Source organism: Eschrichtius robustus, chromosome 2 (genome assembly GCF_028021215.1).
Source record: "Eschrichtius robustus isolate mEscRob2 chromosome 2, mEscRob2.pri, whole genome shotgun sequence".
NCBI lineage: Eukaryota > Metazoa > Chordata > Mammalia > Artiodactyla > Eschrichtiidae > Eschrichtius > Eschrichtius robustus.
Genome location: NC_090825.1, coordinates 102,331,572 through 102,343,425, shown reverse-complemented (window position 1 = coordinate 102,343,425; position 11,854 = coordinate 102,331,572). Strand labels below are relative to the sequence as shown.

The 11,854-nt window shown below is 35.5% G+C and overlaps 1 protein-coding gene across 7 annotated transcripts in view; it reads right to left on the bottom strand.

Moving 5' to 3' along the window:
* Window positions 1–2,453: 2,453 nt before the first annotated feature.
* Window positions 2,454–11,854, bottom strand: part of CSNK1G3 (casein kinase 1 gamma 3) — a 132,036-nt gene continuing 122,635 nt past the window's right edge. For all 7 annotated transcript variants that reach the window (XM_068535775.1, XM_068535774.1, XM_068535778.1 and 4 more), the window contains one exon: window positions 2,454–4,861. In XM_068535775.1, coding sequence (XP_068391876.1) covers window positions 4,807–4,861 — 55 coding nt within the window. In that variant the 3' untranslated portion in view covers window positions 2,454–4,806. The remainder of the gene's footprint in view (window positions 4,862–11,854) is intronic.

The window sequence follows — 11,854 nt, the reverse complement described above, 5'->3', positions numbered from 1 at the left end:
ATACTGCAACAAAGTCATTATGATGACGACTAATGCTGTTTAAATCGCAAGTTATGTCAAGCTGCTTTATATACTTCCCATGCTGTCTAGTTAAAACGAGCAGCAAGATATCCATTCCCACACAAATTTGCAGTGGATGTGTTTTCCAAACTCAACTGCAGTTCCAGCTACATGTTTGGATCTCAATCCAAGTGCACAGGAAATTTCCATATTTCAAAATCCACTTAACTGTATAAATAAGGAGCATCCATCTAACCTTTAAAAGGAAGTAATTAATCTGCGGTGTAATGATATGTCAAAGGCAAATATCAAGAGCAGAATCTAATGGAATTCTATAAGCACCTTCCAAATGGTGAGTATGCTCAATTAACATCCACACACTTGTGGACTGACAACAGTATTTGGTAGTATCTACCTGTATGAAGACATTTTCAAAGATGAAATACTTAAAATCACATTACAGATCAGCATAACAGATGAACATTTGCAATCGATTTCAAACCCCAATTAAGTGAAATATTATCCTCTCAAAATAACTTAATTTTTACCATTAGACCTGTATTACAAAAAATTTGTACTCAAGTGTTCATATTTTTAATTCCATCAATAAAAAAGTAGTGGAAATTTGTTTTCTTTCTCATTACACAAGTATATAAAAGCCTCAATTTTGCCTTTTGGCCCATAAATCCTAAACTTTACAAAAAAGTTTGCCAACCCCTAGTCTAGAGCAGTGCAGGAGTGTTCTTCAATTTGAATAAAATCACAGTATGGTAAACACTGCTGTGAACAACTGTTCCTTCTAAAACCATTTTCATATCCCAGCAGTATTACCTGAGAATACTTCTATATGTAGTTCTTTCCTTGGTTACCATCCATGCATTCTTATGAAGTAAATTTCCTAAGAAAATAATATGTGGGTCTGTATTAGAGATGGTCAGAGAAGAAACCAGTTATCCCAAACATCAGCAAAGCTTTATAATCCCATTTATTTCTCTTCTAGAAGAAAGGTTAGCTTTTAACTCTACTAATCCAATTCTATCACAAAAACCTTTAAACAAAAGCACATCAAATAGGGTACTTACGACCTCTGTTTTTACCTGAGTCCAAAACATTTTTCAAATGTATTCATTCACTCTATTAGTGATTTCCAATAATATATTCACATTAATAAAAGTCTCAGTAATAACAATGTTTTCTAATTTAAAACAATTAAGTTTGCCTTTATACTCTATTTTGTTTTTCTCACCATGACTGCAGATATCTAGATTGCCTGCGCAGAATCCGTTCACTCTCCTTCTGATAACGATATCCTCATTTCCTTTTGGGGAACACCCCTTCTACCTTATTTCTCAGTTCAGTGTGTCCTCTGAAGATGGGAGAACAACATTCCCTGGGTCACAGTAGTTGGCTCGAGGGTGGGCATGTGAACCAATGAAGGAGTAAATGTCAGTCTTAGGATTTTGTTGGAACTGTTGAGAGAAACTGTCCTTTGTTTTGGCTGAGATTATGGCAGAAGTCTGAAGCTGCTGGGTGGTCACTTTACCATCACACGTGAAGAATCTCCCTGACAATGAAAACAGCAGGGTAGGAAGCAAAACAGAGATAAAGAGAAAAACAGACTCCTGAACTTTGCACCAGGATCAAGCATGCCTGAAGCTACTCCTATCACTGGACTTTTCAGTTAAATGTAATAATGTGCATGCCTATTGCTGAAGCCATGTTAAGTTTCTGTCACTTGCAAAAGCAAAGGGTGCTAATGCAACTATAGTCATTCAGATTGAACTCTGATCTTATGTCAGATATTTCTAGACAGGGCCTTTTAACCCATGCTTAACCTGTTATGTTTCATCTCTAGATCTTATTGTTTCTGAATGGTGGTGCTTAATGGACACACATGGGCTTAGTGTGTGCTGCTTTGACTTATCTTACCTTTGGCATCTTTCAGTAAACAGAGCACCATTTTGTAAAACCCGTTAAAGCACCTAGCACAATGATGAACTGTGAGATACTGTCACAGATATACGCTCTTCATCTGGAATGATATTAAAGTCATTCACTTAAAATTGGATTTAATAATATTTCATTTCTGTGAACATCATAATATGACTTCATTTTTGAAAAGTGATGAAATGATTCAGCTTGTTTCCCTCGGTTTATTAGTGGCATTAGTTCTAATTAATTGCTCTATTAAGGAGTTCAGAGAAGTATAAAAAAATTTTTTTTAACTTTCATTAAAGAAAGCTTAGATACTTCCAGGTATGTACTCTTTACAATAGGGTTCCAACAAAGCAAAACAAAATCAAAAACACACAAGAATATTCCTTTAGCTCTGCTTTTCACATTTAGTAAATTAAATAAACTGAATTTTTAAAATTCCTATCTTCAATTAGTGAGTGGCATTATTTTACCCACATTAGAGGAAAGGGGAAAGAGCAAGTTTAAAAAAAACTACCTTTATTTTTTATTTCTTTTTCAGTTACATACTTTTAAACAGGGATGTGTTTCATTATTCAGACATTCAGGCAATGTTGACTTCATTAGTGTTGACAGAAAAGAAGCATAAAAATGCAAAACATTGTTGGCTTAACCTGAACATACCTGCATTACCTATTATTGACCAGTTTGTGTTGCCAAAAGACTTATTCCTTGGCATTAAAATGGAGCACTTAAAAATATTGCTAAAAAGCAAATGTCTACACACTGGTCTTTGCAGCAAATAAGGGTATTTATAGTTTTAAAATATTTTAAGTCCATAATTGGATTAATATACACACCTTCTTATGTATAAGGAGTTCAGATCATATAAACACTGTACAGTCCAAAAACCCTACTGAGAATAAAACTAAACAGGCTTATGATAAGAAATACAGATATCGCATGTATTTACAAATATCATAGACACACAAATTTGGTCAAATACTGTAAAGAAAGAAGTGGTTTCACATTATAATGGCCAAAACATCCATCTACCTTGCTCAAAGCAAACAAAAATAAAAACTCAGTATGTGACTCCTGTAGTTTTAAGACATCATGACAGTATACAAATAGATAAAATGGAAACTGTTGACCAAATTATACAACAAGTGTTTTCTAGGCTGAGTGTAGGTCTTTAAAATCAAGAACTTATAAAGATCATTCATAGGATTCAGAGCAACAATGATAATGTCCTGATTTGCGGTATTCATATGGGTGCCTAATTCATCAAAAACAATGCACTGAACTTTTGGCTAATAAGAAAAATAAATTACAAAGTACAGTTAAATTCCTGTAAATGCAATAATGAAGTCAAAAATGTAGATTTATTTACTTTAATTACATATTTTAAATGTTACCTTGAGACAATAAAAATAAATAAGCATGCCCGGAGGCACACACTTAAAGACAAAAAGAAGGGGCTGAGTGGAAGGAGTAAGCAACAAGTTCATAAATGAAAGGTGAATGTGAGATTTGAACAACATAATTATCTTTCTAACCAGTGTTTTTGTCTTAACTCTCCTTGCAAATTCTGGCTAGTAGAATGTGACAAAAGTATACCTGTGTCTTCATGGCTTAAAACAAAGCATACTTGAAAAGTGGAATGAGTTTCCTTTTTTTACAGAACCATTACTTTGTTCATATGCAGGCACTTCAAAAGACTATGGGGACAAAGCACCTGACCCATCCTCTCCAAAATAGTTTTCAATCATCAAAATTATGCTAAAAAGTAGGAAAATTCCAGAGAACCAGCAAAGTTGAATACAAGAGACTAATGTGCACAGAGGGCAATAGAGTGACCCCGTTTTTATTGCTGAGGGTCTTTTTTTAAAATCAAAGGGCAAATAATTAATAAACAGACACCATTGTGTGGCACATCCAAAGTTTTCTGCTTAAGGAGAATGTAATCGTTCAGCAGCAGGTTTCAGTGGGATCTCCTTAGACTTCAGCCTCATATGATGCGGTGAGATTCACATTTATTCCTTCTCCTTAGTGTATTTTTCAAAAAACTCCAACATATCTCATTTCTCAAAGTATTCATTTCTTGCTGTCTAACATACATTATTAACTGGAAGCATAAAGTTACATTATACAAATATTTTGCATTTTTAAAAAATAAGCGCTTTTGCCACTTCGGCAACACTGTACTTCACATAGTGGTGCAACAAAAGCAGAGCTCATATTTACCACACTACTTGTGATTCATTTTACCACTACCATCTACCAAACCCATAGAGATTTTCCTCAGTACCTCTGGGCAGTAACTGTACCATGATTTCACAGAGAGAATGTTAATATGACTCATGAATAGCAGTACCGTCAGTAACAGTGAAATCAATGCAGATGTCACACAGATAATGATCTTCTCAAGGGATAACTTCTTTTAAATATTTGGGCAACTCTGTTTTCTCTGTTGCATTATCCACTGGGGAGAAAATTCCTCTTTGATTATTCTCTTACAGAAGTTATAAAAACCAGATTAGGTATATAACTGGTTGACATTTAAGATACTGTACTGCTTTCTACAACAGGAGGAGAGCTTCTGAAAAATGTTCTACAGAACTGTAATTCATCAATACCACCTCATTGGTCCATTCCATTCAATGATGGGCAAAGCACTCATGTTTTGACAAAACTTTAAAGCTTCCATAAAAGTTAAATTAGAAAAAAATACGAATGTAAGACAACCACAAAATGAAGTATGAAAGTATGACATTTTTGTTTCTAACAGTGAGTCCTTGAAAATATATGTGGTCACTACAGAGATGATTTTAATCACAAGACAGCAGATGAACACGTAAGTAACTCCCCATGATCTGTCTGTGTCCAGAGTCATTTGTGGCGCTGTATGGTTTTCCTTTTCCTTCGTTTGAAAAAACAGCAGCACCTGCAGATGGAGGGAAATACTCCTTTTATTATAAAAATACTAAAATGTTTCAAAGTAAGGCTGAATCTATCATATTAACTTAAATGTCATAGAAAGCCACGGGCTAGTGCAACATAAACAGTGAACATACTAATGAAGCATATATATTAGTGAAACGATGGCAGAGTTGTTACTATCATTTCATCAGTGTGCCTTTTTAGAATAGCAAGACATTCTATGCAACATTAAAAGGAGCCACTAAACTGAAAAGGCTCTGCACGGAGACTAACTAAAAAGCCATAAAGTTCTGAACCCCAACTGACCCATCACATTCTATTTTAGATACTAATTTCTGGCAATGGCATGCTGTTATATAAAGTACATCTTATGTATTCTTTCCCTTTTTTCCTGGTATTCATATATGATTGTTGAAGCCATTGTTAGAAAAGCAATAATGAGCCTAATCTGGGGATTTTATTTTCACTAAGAATTAGTTTAGATTCCAAAACTAAAAAGATAAATCCCCAAAACACTCTTCAACAAACATTTTCCATCATATTTACGAAGTGGAAGAGAGAAAATACATTAAAGAGAATAAGAATGCTAAGAGTGGCACTTTTAATTCTTTAGAGGTTAAAGAAGGTCAAGCTGATCATAAGTTATTTTAATTAAGGTAAAAATATGCTTAACATTTAAAATAGCATAATCAAGATGATTCAGTTTTGCAATTGAAAACTGATTCAGTTTTTGTAGTCTATTTAAGAAATATCTGGTTTTTACTCCTAGGCGGAAAAAACGTAGACATGATCCCTGAGAGAACTAGTTTTTCTCACAGTAAATTCTCCTAGTCATGAGAAAATGCAACACATGTAGAGCAATGCTGAGGTTGGTAGGAATTGAAAGTTAAATGAGAATCACTGATCAGCAACTAACAAAACAAATACACACACATGTATATATATTCTAAAAGTCTAGCATTCCTTCAAATAAAGGTCTGGCCATTTTCCCCTTCCATACCTAAAAGAAAGTCAATCTATCAGAATATCAAGATGACAGGTACCACATATAGAGAGGCTCCTTTTTTTTTCCCACTGAAGTTCTTACAAAGATGTTCCTTTAATTCTTACCAGCCCACCTTCATAAAACAATATTAACTCAACATTTTCAAGCTAAGCGTAAAATAAAAGAGACCATGTAGCATCAGGTGTCCTATCCAGCAAAAGATCATGGAAGATGAAATAAAGGCTAGATATCGTTATTTCTGTGAAATAAATGTAAACAGAAATCCACACTGTCCAGTTAAATTACATACTCTCTCCACTCACATTATCTTTAGTCAAAAATAATTTCAGACCATTTATTGTGATTTATGCCATAATTATGAAATCACTATGGGGCATTCAAAACCAAATTACACAATTGCATTTTTAAATTGCATTCAAGTAGTACATAATGACTAGACCATGGAATGTGAATAATTCAAAATTGTATATATCAGCTGATAAAGATTCAACTAGAAATATGTGCCATTATCAATCCTGATGGGTTTTACTCTTACTGAGGTAACTACCAGAAAGAATGGAAATAAATTACCCAATCAAGGGCCTTAAAAAGAGACACCACTGTAAAAGAAGACTCTAGGCACAATACATTTTTCCTAGACTTAGAGAAGTAAGTCAAATTTTTCTAACTGTTAGGTACCTAATACTTTCTCAAATCTGTTATATATATTTTCTAAAATAAAAAAGCAAAACAAAAAACTACTAGGAGATAAAAATCATTATTCTAAAAAGAACCTTTCAATTAAAAACTTAGAAAAGAGTTAGAAAATGTCCATATGGTAAAAAAAAAAAAAAATTTAAAAATTGGTATTTAAAAGAAAGACCAAATAATTAGAATATTAAATTTAAGAATATGGTCATATATCAATAGAAATTTATTGTTTAATATAAAGTTTTATTAACAATATTCACTGTTCCTAAATAATGTCATTTGTCTTTTCAAATTCCTAAGTATATTCTTTTAAAAAGTTTTCTACTAAAAAAGTGTTGTAAGGTATACATAAGCCTTTTGGAATGGGGAATTGAATATAATAGATGTTTTGATGAACAAGTTCAAGTCTCAGCTTTACCACACTTGAATTAGTACTTCACCTTGTCTGATTTATTTTTTACCATTAATCTGCTTTCAGTTCTGAGAGTTGAGTGCTTCCTATTTCCTAGGTAATCTTTCCTTCCACTGTGTAAGTATTGTTGAACACAGAAAACTACTTCAAGCATTTATTTAAGATTAAATAAGATCTTCAAATGCATTATAATTGTAGAGACCTTTTAAAATCAAAAGCAATCTAAAAAAGACATCTATTTTTTAGAAATAAATCCCACTGAATAGAGTACACCCTTGAAATAGATTTGCCATTTGCCTAAGTAGAGCTGGCATGCTATTAAACTGACTACCACTAGAGGACAGCATTACTTTATGCGATATGAATGCATCCAAGTACAGAGAACAGAGATGCTCTCAAAATATGATATACTCACAGCAGTTAAGAAGGAAATTGACATTAACCTTGCAGCTGACTTCTTAAAAGTCATTATCAAAACAGCTGATTTATAGTCTTAGTGATTAATGAATTAGGTCTCATCTCAATTGCCCTGAGCACTGAGTCTAAAACACTTTCTCGCATATGGCCACTCTGACACACGACTGTGTTATTTTCCTCAGTACATAGTACTAATCTGAATTTATTTTATTTATTTACTTACTATGTATCTCCACATAGAATGTAAGTTTCCTAAGGTCTTGCTCACAGATACATCCCACAAATGGGCACAAAGTTGGTACTCATTTAATACCTATTGAATTAATGAATGATTTGCCTCATAAATGCAACTAACTTCTAGAGTAAGAACCTGGTCAAAACTCTAAAGCATGTTCTAAAGCTAAAGTTCTTACCCTTGGGCCACAGACCCTAGTGAAACCTTACAAAATACAGATTTTAGTGCCCGTGGAAGCTTTTCTGGAGAGAGATGATTTGCACCAAATTATTAAAGGACTCTGAATTGCAAGGAGCACTGCTTTCTATATCCAACTGCCAGGTCACCCTTCTGCGTCTCCATTTCAATGAGGCCTCGTCCTGGATGCAATAAGCTGACCCCTGGAGATACTGAGTGGACACCATGTCATCAGTTCACACGAGAGCAGGCAAATGCATAAAAAGAAGCCATGTAATTTTAACTTGGTACAGTTGGGGGGCGGGTGGTATTGGAAACAATAACGGCAAATAACAGCACAGATTCCGGGAATCAGCACATACAGAAGTTTTCACAGATGACGTGAGCAAGTTATTTTATCAATAAATTCAATTATCTGGTCTTAGAAAATAACTCACACCTTTACAATTTTCAAGGATATTTTCTCTCCTTGCTGCTCAGTGGCTACATTTTCTTATCCACTAGTTCATACCTCATGTGGGGTCTCCTCAGATCTAGGCTATTGACAACTACCCTGGGGAAAGAATAAGCTGACCAGACATTTAAATCATGTTCTTGTCAATGATTCTCTTTTTCTTGGCTCTTTCTTGATTATTCCTTGTGTAGTTCCAGTGAGCCAGTAGGCCCTCACAAGTCAGGTTCATGCTTCTGACCTGATCATTTGGTGGCTAGCCTAGAAGCTTTGAAGCCACATCTCTAGTCTTAAATCCTTTGGGAATAAATGTTAAGTTCTGCTTCTGATGAACATTAAGGCTGTTGCTTGAAATACTGTTTAGGTAGGAAACAAGAAATCATAATGGGTCAATGTCCTAAACTCTGTAGAAAACATAGATGATAATAGCCAAGATTTTCCTATTGACATCACACCACCATTTCCCGTTATTGATTGCCCTTTTCTTCTTGGAGAATATGGCTTGTCTTCCTGGATTTCTGTCATATACTTTCTTCTCAAAAGTCTACCCAGAAACTGAAGCATGTTCCTCTGTCTGGATCTGAAGTTCTCTTTTTTTTTTTTAATTTAAAATAAAGTTTTTTCTTGATTTTACATTTTTTTTTAACATTTTTACTGCAGTATAATTGCTTTCCAATGATGTGTTAGTTTCTGCTTTATAACAAAGTGAATCAACTATACATATACATATATCCCCATATCTCCTTCCTCTTGCGTCTCCCTCCCACCCTCCCTATCCCACCCCTCTAGGTGGTCACAAAGCACCAAGCTGATCTCCCTGCTTCCCACTAGCTATCTATTTTACATTTGGTAGTATATATAAGTCCATGCCACTCTCTCACTTTGTCCCAGCTTACCCTTCCCCCTCCCCGTGTCCTCAAGTTCATTCTCCCATTCTCTACGTCTGCGTCTTTATTCCTGCCCTGCCCCTAGATTCTTCAGAACCATTTTCTTTTTTTAAGATTCCATATATATGTGTTAGCATATGGTATTTGTTTTTCTCTTTCTGACTTACTTCACTCTGTATGACAGTCTCTAGGTCCCTCCACCTCACTACAAATAACTCAGTTTCGTTCCTTTTTATGGCTGAGTAATATTCCATTGTATATATGTGCCACAACTTCTTTATCGATTCAACTGTCAATGGACACTTAGGTTGCTTCCATGTCCTGGCTATTGTAAATAGAGCTGCAATGAACATTGTGGTACATGACTGTTTTTGAATTATGGTTTTCTCAGGGTATATGCCCAGTAGTGGGATTGCTGGGTTGTATGGTAGTTCTATTTTTAGTTTTTTAAGGAACCTCCATACTGTTCTCCATAGTGGCTGTATCCATTCACATTCCCACGAACAGTGCAATAGGGTTCCCTTTTCTCCACACCCTCTCCAGCATTTATTGTTTGTAGATTTTTTGATGATGGCCATTCTGACCGGTGTGAGATGATATCTCATTGTAGTTTTGATTTGCATTTCTCTAATGATTAGTGATGTTGAGCATCATTTCATGTGTTTGTTGGCAATTGGTATATCTTCTTGGAGAAATGTCTATTTAGATTTTCTGCCCGTTTTTGGATTGGGTTGTTTGTTATTTTGATGTTGAGCTGCATGAGCTGCTTGTAAATTTTGGAGATTAATCCTTTGTCAGTTGCTTCATTTGCAAATATTTTCTCCCATTCTGAGGGTTGTCTTTTCGTCTTGTTTATGGTTTCCTTTGCTGTGCAAAAGCTTTTAAGTTTCATTAGGTCCCATTTTTTAATTTTTGTTTTTATTTCCATTTCTCTAGGAGGTGGGTCAAAAAGGATCTTGCTGTGATTTATGTCATAGGGTGTTCTGCCTATGTTTTCCTCTAAGAGTTTGATAGTGTCTGGCCTTACATTTAGGTCTTTAATCCATTTTGAGTTTATTTTTGTGTATGGTGTTAGGGAGTGTTCTAATTTCATTGTTTTACATGTAGCTGTCCAGTTTTCCCAGCACCACTTATTGAAGAGGCTGTCTTTTTCTCCATTGTACATCCTTGCCTCCTTTATCAAAAATAAGGTGACCATATGTGTGTGGGTTTATTGGATCTGAAGTTCTTATCTGTCCCTACAATGACTCACTGGCTCATCTGCCGGTTGAGGGACTGTTGGTACCTGCCAGACCCCACCCACCTAGGACTCCAGAACCTAGCCTCTCCTCGTCTGGTTGATTAGTATACAGAAAATATCTTTCATGACATCTAAACTTTAGTTCATTGACAAAGGATTTTTCCCCTGAAAACTTATACTTGAAATGTAATTTCATTTCTCTAGGTCTCTCGATTATAAAAATGAGAAACTGTTTGGTTAGGCAAGTAAGTTTAGATCAGAGAGCAAGACCACATAACTACTCTAACTAAGAACCTGCAGACCCATCCTCACCTTCAATTTCTTCCTCTCCATCCACGTGCAATTAGTTCCTCAAGTCTGAAATGACTTTTAAAATCTCCCCACCCTCTCATGCTGGCTTATTTCATAACTTCTTGCCTCCACCACTAAGAGCCTTTTAACTAACTTCTAGCCTAAGACCCTCCTCTCTCCAATCTGCCATCCAAACTTCCCCCATCATAATATGGCCATGCCCTTTTCCTCTTAAATCTCAGCAATGGTTCTTCACCGTCTGAGGCATTAAGTCCACACAGCTTTTAAAATTTGGTTCCAACCTATTTCTATTCTCCTCTCAGTCTCATCCTCCATCAGCCTTCCTTACCAGGCAGCCTGTACTTTAGGAGGAAGGAAGGAAAGGAGGGAGGAAGGGAGGGAGGGAAAGAGGGAATGGAGATTTTCTGCAATCTGAGGAACCCCATGAAGCAACATAAGTCTCAAACTGCTGCTGAATTAATTTCCTTAAGATTCAATCTGATTATACCATTTCTTGGCTTAAAACCCACAGCATGCTTTCTTGTGCTAAGAAAGATAATGTCCAATTTATTTATATTTTACCTTGCTACTAAAGGCCCTTGAAGATTGGGCACTTAGCCTATCTCAGTTCCCAATATATTCACACTCTCTATGTGCACAGGTTACTACTCAAACTAACCCATTCTTTCCTTGCTCCACATTGTTGCTCAACCTCTTCTTCTCTCTGACCCCCATTCCCTTGCCAAATCATACTCATCTTTGAGAACTAGTGCAAATGTATCCTTACCCACAAAGACTTCCTGATCTTCAGCTAGCAGTGCATACTCCAGTCTCTGAACTCCATACTGCTAATCCTATAATACCTTGCTTTAGACCAGTGATTCTCAATCCTGGTTGCTCCTTAGAATCGGCTTAAAGGCATCTAAAAAATACTGGTAACCAGACCCTACAACTCAGAAAGTACAGCTTAAGTACTGGCATATTTTTAAAACTCCCCAGATGATTGTGATATGAAGCCAGGGTGAGAACCACTATGTAAAATTCACTGGTGTACGTACTATCTTCTCTAATGGAACAAAAGGGCCCTGACTTATCTTCATAATCATCATATTACCAAACACACAATAACTGTTCAGTAAATGATGGAAAGGGGGAAAAACAGAGAAACAGAGAAACAAAGGAAAAAAGATG